This window comes from Prionailurus viverrinus, chromosome C1, assembly GCF_022837055.1.
Source record: "Prionailurus viverrinus isolate Anna chromosome C1, UM_Priviv_1.0, whole genome shotgun sequence".
Taxonomy (NCBI): domain Eukaryota; kingdom Metazoa; phylum Chordata; class Mammalia; order Carnivora; family Felidae; genus Prionailurus; species Prionailurus viverrinus.
Genome location: NC_062568.1, coordinates 81,543,232 through 81,555,000, shown reverse-complemented (window position 1 = coordinate 81,555,000; position 11,769 = coordinate 81,543,232). Strand labels below are relative to the sequence as shown.

Genomic DNA, 11,769 nt, shown 5'->3' with positions numbered 1-11,769 from the left:
TATAGAAAGAACAAAAATCACCATATTGTCATATTAACAACCTAACTATTAGAGAGGAATCCATTACATTTTTTTTAATGTAGAGTATGTTTTGACTTTTTGTCATGAGAAATCATTAATGACAATGACCTGTTCCCAAAAGAATGTACTCATTGACCTCCATCGCCTGAGATCATTTAAAAATGTTTCCACCTTATTGTTGTGACTTAAAAATACACCTTCATATATTTGCTGTTGTGATAAATAAAGTTAGCTAAACTGACCAGTACTGCGTTTGTCATTTGCTTGGAAAAATATCTTCACTTAAGTGGGATTTAAAATTTTAATTTCAAGTTCAGAATTAGGTCTCCTCCAGTTTGAAGCAGAGTGTGTGTGGGTTTAGGTTGAAATAACACACAGCAACCCAGAAAGATGAATAACTGAAAACAGATTATATACAAGAGAACATGACATTTAAGCCCATGGATTACAGGAAAAGTGACCCGGGATCTTACTTTTATAGTAGTGTTTTGTTTTTTTTTTTTTTTTAAAGGAAAGGTAACTTAAATGTGCACATGAGCCCTTCAGTAATGTCTTTTCATTCTAACAGTTCCTTCAAATCTCAGCCCCTCAACTCAGCTTACTAACAGAACTAAGTTTGTAAAAAAAAAAATCATAAATCATTATGACGATTGCATTCCTCCACTGAAAAATGAAAGCAAAGTTCGGATCCTTCTCGAAATATTTGTTCCCCTTACATCCCTTACGTGTCCCCGATGCTTGCTCTTCCAAAGTCTGGTTTTCAGAAGAGCCCATATTAATTTCTAACCAGGACTCCAGCGTCCACTGTAATGCACTGGGCTTTATTAGCTCTCAAATGTTCCTGGGTCACAAACACACAATATCAGATGAGACACTGACCATCTTCCTTCTCTCTTCAGCTCCTCTAACTTTCCTGTCAGGAGTCTGACAAAACATGCACAGTTACTGTTGCTGAGGGGAGACAAAGTTTAACTTCTGGGTTGGCAATTGGGGAATAATTCATGAGCAGATTTCTAGCAAATGATATGATTTGCTAAATTTTGGTCTTTGATTTATATTTATGTACTCCTGCTACTGTTAAGGTTTTGCCAACCTCAATTAGATCATGAATGAGATCATTTTAATTCAGCCCCAAACTGTGACCTGACCATGGTCTGAAAGTGTTCAAAAAGTAATTTTAAGCCTCCCTTTGATTTGAAAAGGAATACTGCATGCTTGGTCGTTCATACAAATAACATAAAACTTAATTATTGGATGATTTGGCAAAGGACCTTCTTGCCAAACAACAGTCAATGCCAGCTACTGTGATGCTGGCTATGCCCGGGCCCCCGAGCACACAGCCCCCTGTATACAGCATTTGTTCATTGTGTCTCAGGGCAAGATGCTTTCAAATAGGATTCGTGGATCTGGGAGGCAGGGTGCAACTCGAAGGGTGTACCATATTTATAACTCCAGTTAAAAAATGCTGTCTCACCTAGAAGGGAAGTAGATCTGCGCTGTCAAATCACCAGGAGGCTGTGACAAAGGGAGCTTGCAGCCTGACACACGGTGTAACAACATAGCAAACACCTTTAATCCTGTCATGTCTCATACCCTTTACTTTCTCACACATTTGTGGCTGCTTGAACGTTGACACCTACACTCTTTTTCGAAACTAAATAAGGCAATCTTATTTAAGCCCAAATGCAACACCTGTAAAGTTATTCTTGTGCCCAGCAAAAAATAACCATTAACTCCTTCCTCTTATAAATGCCTCTCTGCTTGCTTTGGCAAGTCTCACGTTGGTAACAGTCGGCCTGAGGCCCTGACTCTGAGGTTCACATGACCTTCCGAGCTCCGAAAGATAGGCAACACTTCCCCCTAGAAAAGATGCGAGGGCTGCGATAGTGTCACTGTCCCAACTGGCCTCTTACAGCTTTTTGAGCTGAAGCCCCTTTCTTCATCACAAACTTCTGGTGTCTTTTATAGTAAGGAGAGAGGCCCCAGCTGCTTCATTCCCTCTAGCTACCATAGTCTAATATTTTAAAAGCTGGAAATGAAAATAGCTTTTCTAAAGATATTTCCTGGAATTTTTAATGTGCTGCCTTGATTCCTTTTTTTTTCTTGCCAATTATAAACCACCATTTGGAGGGCTTATGAGCAATGTAAGTCCACCTCATCTAATTAAACCACATTGTTTTAAAAGCTTGAACAGTTTTCATGTCTACAAGACTTGTCTGAATATTAAACTGCTAGAACCAGAATTCTGAGTGTCTTTGGAGAGCCAGGATTTTATCTGCTGAGTGCAAAGGGCCAGGCACTCAAAGAGTTAAGGAGTGTTCCCGCATTGCTGGGTAGGTTAATATCACAGCTGCCTGGTAAAGCATTATCCCGGTACCTCACTTAACAAAAGCCTCCTTTTGCAAACAGACTCCCACTTTCCCCCCAAGTGTCCAAAGGTGTTTACTGAAGTAAATCTGCCTAAATCCTTCATTGCTTGGGTCATGGGGGTGGATAGGAGGGGTGGAAGGTGTAGGGATAATCTCTTTTTGTAAATTCTGTAAATCTTCTGGGGAAAAAAAAAATCAGGAATCTCTGTCACATGCTCATGTACAACTTCTAATATCTCTGCTAGTTTTGCTCTTATAAGTGAAATCCGCACCATGGCTATCAGAACAGCCCCCATTTCCAATTATTCACTCGAAGCGATTGCACTCCTAAACTTGCGTGTGTGCGCGTGTGCGCGTGTGCGCGTGCGCACACGCGCATTATGTACTTAATCTATCTGTTGAAAAACTGTTGGTATCTAAAACTGGTTTCAGAAAGGAAAAAAAAAAAAAAGACAAGGCAGTTTAGAAGCAAGATAATGTAGCTGAAAAGTTGTCACGAGAGCTTTCTGCTCTTGCTGTGGTCTCCTTCCGATACCATTAACTGCATGTTACTTTTGCATGTTGAAAATGGAGGCAAATAACACAGTAAAACCTGACAGGTCCGCCTGCAAGGGTTTAAACAGTTCCCAGTAAGAAGGAGCCCTTGAGGCATAAACTTTCTCTCTCAGGAGAACGTGAATACCACCAACCCCTCCCTACAAATCTTGAAGCATCCAGTTTGAGATACAAAAAGGCTGTCATCTCACAAATGTTAAACATACTAAAAAAATCTGAAAAAAAAGTATGAAGAAGGTGTGAAAAACGTGGCACTTTACAGCCCTCAAAGCTTTTTAAAATAGAACAACTTTTCCCCCTAAAATTCTTTTCAGAGAATTTTTTTTTTTTCCTTTTTGGCTCATTTGAGAGTTTCTTTCTTGGCTTTTTTCCCCTTTCATTTGAAAATATGAATTATCATAAAAAGTCAGGGGAAAAAATGGGAAAGTCTTTTCCAGTTTTCCTGAAGATTTATCAGCGTGTTCAGGCTGGGTGTAAGCACTTCTCCCTTTTTCTCTGGGCCAGACACCCATCCCTGAAACCAGAGCAGGGCCTTGGGAGACTTTATCCCTTCTCTCCTCCAGAGCAGCCTCCAGCTGCGCCCCCCCCCCCCCCCCAGTGCCCTTACCTCCCTGGTCTGATGGTAAACAATAAGTAAAGCCAAATAGTAGGCAGCACTCAAGATGGGAAGTCCACACACCTGACCCCAAGTCTAACAGGCTTCTGAGGGAGAATTTGATCCCTCTCTGACACTTTTTACCTCAAGTGTTGAGCGGGTGGCCATGAATAGTACAGACATGCCATCTTGTAACACTATATGCCTGTCAGGAGGGACAAGGCCTGGTCAAGCATCAACTATATAAGGCTGGTAACCAGGGAAAGCCCAACAAACAGCCACAAACACCTAAGTTATTTTACTCAGCTACTACCCTCGGCCTCTCTCCTCTTCTCTCTCCTCTCTCTCTCTCTTTCTTTTCATCTTGGCTTTCTGTGGCAGAATGCAAATGGAGCCTGCCGGCGGTGAAAGGGCTGAATTGTGATTAAGAAGAAGAAGAGCTCCTTTCTTTGTTCTCCCCTCAGGGGATGTTTACTGGGAGAGACACAGCGGATCAGATATGAAAGGCATTCAGGTCAGCATTGATGTGAGCGAAAGTGAAATCATACCTAAGGCATTCAAAAGACCGCCGTGTCAGGGGTTCAGCTAACGGTGCAGCTACTGTGCGTGTCTTCCCGGAGAGGCAAAAATCTTTTCACAGACTAGCGATTTTTTCTCCCTAATTTACTACAAAATTATTAAAGTTTCCCCACCCTATTTACCTCCTACCAGATGACACAAGAGTTAGTATTTTCTCTCCTTATGGACCACACGCGAAATCAGACCAACTTCTAATAACTGTATTACCTTAATGAACCAGCAAGGCACCATCTGAACTGTGAAAGCTTTCCTTTTTTAAGCAGATGTATTCATGTGTGATACATATATGCATAATATGTAGGGGAGAACTGAATGAAGAGAAAAGCCAAAAACACACACATGGATGGCTTTTCCTCTCACTTTTCTCAGAGGAAACACAAGACAACACACACACACACACACACACACACACACACACACACAGTATAAAAACAATACAGAACACCTTAAAACGAAATTCTTTATTTACTTTGTAACTACTAGTTACACTTTTCCTGAGAGTTTTCACTCTGACAGGACTGTCACCCAAGATAAAAGTATTTGGCACATAGCTATTAAGGCAAAGACTTCCATAGAGTCTTCTGATTATTACTGCTTTCCTTTTTAAAAAATGCTTGATGAAATACTTGGATCTTACTTTTTAAAAGTTTACACTCCCCACAGCCCAAATAGTCATTCAATAGGTTTTCCAAGTGGTAAGCTGACGCTGTTGGTATAAACAGAGCTATGTAAATATACACAAAATTCACAAATCACAGCAAACATACAAATAATGGGGAGGTGCCTAGATGTTTCAAGGCTTAAAAATGAAAAGGAAAATCACATTTCATCTTCCGACTGCTAAAGAAAGAAAAGAAATTGGGAGGGGGGAAGAGGACTATATTTATTGGTTTTAAATCATCCTTCCCTCTGCTCTGAATTATTTTTTTCAACCTTCACATCTTGGCGAAAAAGCATATTTGAGCTTATGTTAACATCTGCTTTTGTGGTGACATTTAATTCTGTATATTTTCAACTAGTGTTTCTGCATCACAGATTTTCCTCCTTTATTTCTTTGCTCTAAAAAGACAACCAAAGAGCAATCAAAAAGGTGTCTGACTTGGCCATTCAGACAATTGCCCCCTTGTGGGAATGCGGGAATGAATGGTACAGTGGACACCCCAGCACCATTGACGTTATAAACATGTAAATGAAACACATTAGGGCAGACAATCAATTGTCTGTGAGCATTGCAAACCTGCACTCCCTCTCTCTGTGACAGGCACAAAATAGTGTCTACCTTGGGAAGCCACGGTGCTGGAGAGGAAAAGGACAAAGAGTTCCCTTTCACACAGAAGAAAATGCACCTTAAAAGCCTTGGAAGAATGCAGATGACAAAAACTGTTGTAGGGAAAAGAATCTCCCACATCTTAGAATAAACGCGGCACTGCTAGAGAGCTGGCCACACCGTCCTTCCCTACCTTCAGGGTAGACATACATTTTCCCAAGGAAATATCCTTAACACGGCATTAGGGGCTTCAAGAACCTCTTGGAATTTTCTTTACTTTGAGCAAATTAAGCCACCAAGGAGGGAAGCATCGCATACATGTGACATAGCAGTTTGGCAGGGAACTTTAATCTTGGCTTTATTCAAATCATATTCGGAAATAAATGCTTGAAGACATGAATTTATTTTTATTTGGCAACAGAAGAACAATGTAAAGTTTAAAATCCTTAGCCCGCCCTTACCCCTGGTGGAGCGTCCCACTGTGGGTGCCAGCAGGCTAGTGGCTGTGCTACGAAAGCAGGCATGTTTCTGCCCCAGTGGACTTAGTTTTCCCAAACCGAAATAAAACAAATAGATCAGTCTAGATACATAGCCCCCAGTCTTGTGTGTGTGCAGCATGACGAAACTTGCACGGAGATCTCCACAGAGAGAAAAGGATGGAGATAGCTATCTTTGGAGTGCCCTCAGTACTGGTACCTGCCACACCAACTGCCTTTGAGTGCTTTGAGAATCAGCAAAACCAGTCTCCCTATAAACTCATCAACCCTGTGAAGAAAGCTACTTGCAAAAGATTTCCCCACTTGCAAAGATAGCCAAGTTTGAAGCGATTGTAATCCGAGGGAAACTTCCCTGCCTCAGTGTGTACTAAGGGGCTCTGACTCCAGGCAGCCCCAGCCCAACTTCACCTCTCAGAGAGGACAGACGGTAGCCACATCCTTGAGAAAGGGCTCCATGCATTTCTTTCCCTTTTTACTTAAGCATCTCTGAAACGGAAGCAACTTCTCCGTCCTCCGCTGCCTCTAAGCATCACCACCAGCGCCTCCACTCCCTTTAAGGAAGTGGTAAGGAGAGAGGGCTTATCTTAAAAAAGGATAATCATTTCTGCTCATCTGATTGCTTCTCCCCTAGGGTCCAAAGCCCTGAAAACATCCAACTTTATCCCTTGTCTTTACCACTGGAAATCAGAGACCAGAGGCATTTGCAAATATCTCCCCCGCTCCCCCACACAATCCCCAACCCTTTAACTGAAAGTTTGAAGACAAATCAAATTTAACTTTTCTTTCTTTCCTTCTTTCTTCCATTTCCTTTCCCCCTCCACTCCTAATTCAGTTTTCATTTAAAAGACGGCTTCACTCCCTTCTCTGAAGCAAGCAGTTTCCAGATTTGATCTTTGTCACAACCTGCATGTGTATGTGCAATTTCTCAGAGGCTGATGCTGGAAGGCAGTGGGCTGGGGAGGCTGGCCCATCTTCCAAGCTCCTCAGGAGGCAGGAGGGAAGCCGGAGCATCCCCAGGAGCCGAAGCCCCAATCAGGGGCTAAAGCAACAAACTTTGCAAGTTACAACCCCGGCCCGCGCCAGTGGTAGGCAACAGCCGGGCATCTCCCGCTCCAAGTGCTCATTTCTGTCTCCAAGGCTGTGTGGAGATAGTGGGGTATAATCAGGGGGATGGAAAAGGGGGGCTGGGTTTCCCCCCTCCTCTCCAGCTTCAGTGAAAGTGTTACAAAGTGAGTCAGGCGACTGAAGATCATCTGACTGAACTTTCTTGAAACTGACACACATTCTTGTCTGCCGGCAACTTGCTTTTTGCCTCCTTCCCCTCACCCCTCTCCCCCTTTCCTCCTGCACATCTTATTTTCTGGGAAGAGATTTCATCCTTTCCATGTGGGGGAAAGGAGACTGTCAGCTATGGATTAATTTGGCCCTGGCACTGTCTTTGCCAAGCATCTTGCTGGCCTGAGAATCTTGAAGGCTGGATTTTAGATTCTTGTTTCTCTCTTTGCACATTTATTACCCTCAAACTGCCTCCTTCTCCTTTGCTTTTTAATAATTGTGTACAGCATCGTCTTCTAACTCACGTTCTTGACCAGCCTTTCAAACACACACACACACACACACACACACACACACACACACACACAATTGCTTTACGTGTTTTTTTCTTCTTGTCGCCTCCGTCTATATATACATTGTTGACTTCATTAAAATTATATAAAGTGTCATTCTAGTTTCTTGGATGACCATCTTTTTTTTTTCCTTGCAGCTTCTTACTTCTGTGATTAGTATTGCCATTATTCCTTTCCAGGAATTTCTATATGATTTTGATAAGCATCATCATATTTAGTGTTATCAGCAAAGACACAAGCTCAAAAGTGACATCTTTTCCATGAATCCAGGAAAGAAGAAAAATCCACTCAGTTCAGATAAATCCTGGCAATTCCCAAAGGGAAAGGCATTGGATATGTGCTTGATGAGAAAGAAAATGAAAACGGGGGAACAAAACTCTTCTACCTGCTTCTCTAAACCAGGGCATTTTGCTCAGTCAGATTAAACCCAAGGAAAAACACTGACAAGTAACTAATTCACAGCATGTTTTACAGATTATTTGGAAAAAGAGACAGGTAGTAAAAGTTAGAGAAGCTGTAAGCAATGGAAGGCTTGCTGGTAAGTATGCAAGGTCTGAGATAAATGCCTCAAAATTTGCAATTCAACTTTCCATTTCGGAGTGTTGAGGCTTCTCCCAAGTTACTAGCTGGGCGGAGGGGATATGGTTGCAGTGTCCACAGCTGAGCACCTCCCTGGCACTCTGTTTCACCTGCGAAGCCCCCAGCAGGCCTTCCTCTCTGCCAACCCCCACCCCTCAGGGTTCCCAGGAAGCCTGGAGCCTTCTGTTTCCCCAGACCTGGGCTCTGGCCTGACCTCACTGCCGGGGCCAGGCTGGTCATCGGTGGCAAAATCCCGAAGGGGGTGGGAGGAGGCAGGAAAGCAGAAACAAACATTCTAAATAGTCTCTTCTGCAAAAGAACACTTCTGGGAACCTTGCTTTATATCTCATTCTCTTTTCTCTCAGAAAAAAAAAAAATGACTGTTTAACATAAGAAAAAAAAGCCTCCTTGACACAAAGCTTTTGTTATCCAGTTGATCAGCACCGTGCTTTAGATACTTGTAAGAGGGGGAAAAAAGCCCCACAACAGACATTGATTTTAGAAAATCAATAACCAACATTTAATAAAAGGAACAGAGGAAACACAAGAGAGGAGAGGGGGACATTAGGTATAATTTTAGTGTCTACTAAATTACCCAGAGATGGGGAAGGGGAGGTCTCCTGTGTAAGGACCACCTTAAATAATGCCAGATACTAGAATGAAGAAAAAAATTAAATTAAGAGAGAGAGAGAGACAGAGACAGAGACAGAGACAGAGACAGAGAGAGGGAGAGGGAGAGGGAGAGGGAGAAGAGGAGAGACTGACTTAAAAAGAGGCAGCCTGAACTGGATCTTGGGGAAGCAGCTCAGAATATATTATTGTACTTGTTTTTTTTTTTTTTTTTTTTGTAATACTAAGCCAAGCAAATAGATCAAAGGCAGCACAAAGGGAAAAGGCAGGATAACGTAACGAACAGTTTCTGACTAAAATTCCTCTATCACTCCCCCATATGGCTCGACACCTCCACCACAACAAGCAAAAGATACACACACACACACACACACACACACACACACACACACACCCTAGAGAGGCAGAGACAGAGAGAGAAGCATCATTTGTCTCTAATCAAAATTCTCTCGTCTTTGTGTTTTCTCTCCCTCCAGCACCCCACACTGCTCCCCCGGCCGCCCCCTCCCTGCGCCGCGCAGCTCCGGGGCAGGCCGGGGGCGCGCACAATTGTCCTCTCTAGAGGAAAGTTGCTCCAAGTGGGCCGGGCAGTCCCCGAGAGGTGCGGGCTGCGTTTGCGGGAGGCCGGAGGCCGGGCTGGCGCCGCGTCCCCACGTCCGGCTCCGGAGCGTCACCGCGGCCCCGCGCCGGGTGATAAAGCTGAGATCGAAGGGAGCGAGAAGTTTCCTTTCCCAGTCTGAGCTGGCGCTAGTTCGCTTGTTTGTTTTGGGGGGTTGGTTTTTTTCTTTTCAAACTCAGTATCCTCTGTCAGCTACCCCCGGCACCCTCTCCGGTCCCCAGCTCTCTCCCCTCCCCCAGGCGCCTTCTGCGCTCTTGCCAATCACTTTTCTCTTTTATTCCCACGATTTTGTTCGGGGGTAATACCTAGGGGGTCGATCTCTCTCTCTCTCTCTCTCTCTCTCTCTCTCCCCCTTCTCTTCATCCCTTCTTTGCCTTTCTCCAAGACGGACTTTATTAACAGCCACCCCTTTAATCTCCCACCTCTGGTCGGTGTGTCCCTCTCGCACCCCCATCTCCTTCCTCCTTCCTGACTCAGCTTGGATAACGGGCTCCTCCTGACCATGTAGAAAACTGCCCAGAAAAGTCTCCCTGCTCTCCGCGACTCCGCCAGTCCCCGGCGTGGGGCCAGAGCCCGCTGGAGAGGAACCACCCACCCCCGAGCCCGCGCCGACCCCGCCGGACCCCGCGCAGGGCCGGCCGGGTCCCTCCCACCCGAGGTCGGGGCGCGCCCGGCCGGGCCCCGCTGCCCGCGGACCGTTACTTGGCGTACGGAGAGGCGGCCGCGACACTCCGGCAAGAAACTTTAAGCCTCGCGGAGGCGCAGCCCCAGGCCCCCTCTCCCGCCCTCGCAGTTCCTCCGCCACCCCCGCCCCCCGCCCCGGGATCCTGCACGACCTGGCGCCCGGGCCCCCGCCCTGCCCTCGCCGGACGCTCCCGCAGCCCGGCCAGGGGACCCGGCGGACCGGGCGCCAGCGGAGCGAGAGGCGGAGGCAAAGGGAGGGCGGAGGCGGGGGCACGAGGGGGCGGCGGGGGTGGGGGCGCGGGGCCCCCGCCGGACCCCGGGGCTCGGAGCCCCCCGGCGCCCCGCGCTCACTTTGCCCGGCACTTCCCCAACTCCCCGGGTCCAGTCGCCGCGCGCGCCGGGCTGCGGCGCCGGCCACGGAGAGAGGCTCGCCCGCGAGCCCCGGGCGCCGCCGCCGCCGCCGCCTCGGCTCCCTTTCCCTTTCCCCCGCCTTCTCCCCGGGTCTCCAGCCGCGGAGTGGCCCGGAAAAGTTTGGTTCGGGCCGCTTCTTACCGTTTTTCCTCCTGGGATTGGCTTGTTTGCGCCTCTTGCACCGGGGGCCATCCGCCATGATCGGCTGCTTCATTGATAAGAGCGGATCAGATGGCAGTTCGCATGGACTCGGCGCCCTGCTTCGGCAGCACGCAGGCTCGATCTAGCAACCAAACACAGCGACAATGTGGGCATCGCCCGCGCCCATTGAAACGCGCGCGGGCCGCCCAGGGGAGCCGGGCCAGGGCCCCGGCGAGCACCCATCCGCGCCCCCCAACGCCAAAGCGAAACTTCGGCGGCCCCCTCCCCGCCCCCCACCCCCAGCCTTGGCCCCGAGGCGCTTTGTGTTTGTTACTGTTTGCTGTGTTGCACCCGCGAGGGGATCAGAGAGACAAGAATTACATCTTCAAAATGAGTCATAACTCCTGACCGTATGAGGGAATGCACACGGCGGTACAGTAAGGCTGCTTGACTCAGGGCTAGGCGGACCCTTTCCTCGGAAAAGTCCTCAGCCCGGCTCGGGAACTTGGGGTGAGGCGAGGCTTTCTTTCGCTCTCATCTTGTCTCACCCCCCCCCCACCCCCCACAACCCCATTCCCCAGAGGAAACAAACAAACAAACAACGCGAAGCAGCCCCCGGATGAAGCACACTCGGGCAAATTGATAATAGTAATTATAGGAAGCCCACTCGCCCCGCGCCCCCTCCCCTCCCCTTTTGGAGTTTATCGAGGCACTGTCTCTGCCTCCCCCCAGTCCCCCGCCCCCAAATTAAGATTTCCCGTTTCACGCCGAAATAAGAAGTATAATTATAAGCCTCTTTGGACACCGTCGCTTCCCACCCCCCCACCTCCCCCCCCCCCGCCACTTTGACAATATTTACTTAAGTATTTTTCCCCCCACCTCATTCACACACATGCTCCCCCACACTGGTTCCCTTAAATAGTTCCAGTAGAATTTTTTTTTAATCCCCTCAAGAAAGGAAAGAGAAAGTCCAACCGCTACGGCAATACTTTTAAGCTCTACTAAATGATCGTATCCTTTCTGGCTTCGAAACTTTTGTACCTAAAAATCGAGAGAGGCGCTGCATTTTTTCAGCTGAAACTGTCAAAACTTGGAGAAGGGGAACCTCGGAGGCAGGCAGGAGAGGAGGAGAATCCCGAAAACTCGGTGGAGGTTGGGAAGATGCTGTGCCTCGAGGATTAGTTTAAACAGGGG

At 47.0% G+C, this 11,769-nt stretch overlaps 1 protein-coding gene across 5 annotated transcripts in view; it reads right to left on the bottom strand.

The window, feature by feature from the left end:
* ZEB2 (zinc finger E-box binding homeobox 2) overlaps positions 1-11,769 on the bottom strand; it is a 130,180-nt gene that overhangs the window by 116,577 nt on the left and 1,834 nt on the right. For 2 of the 5 annotated variants that reach the window (XM_047872658.1, XM_047872654.1), the window contains exon 2: positions 10,576-10,717. In XM_047872658.1, the coding sequence (XP_047728614.1) occupies positions 10,576-10,648 (73 nt within the window). In that variant the 5' untranslated portion in view covers positions 10,649-10,717. The other 3 variants (XM_047872655.1, XM_047872657.1, XM_047872656.1) reach the window with 3 other exon arrangements.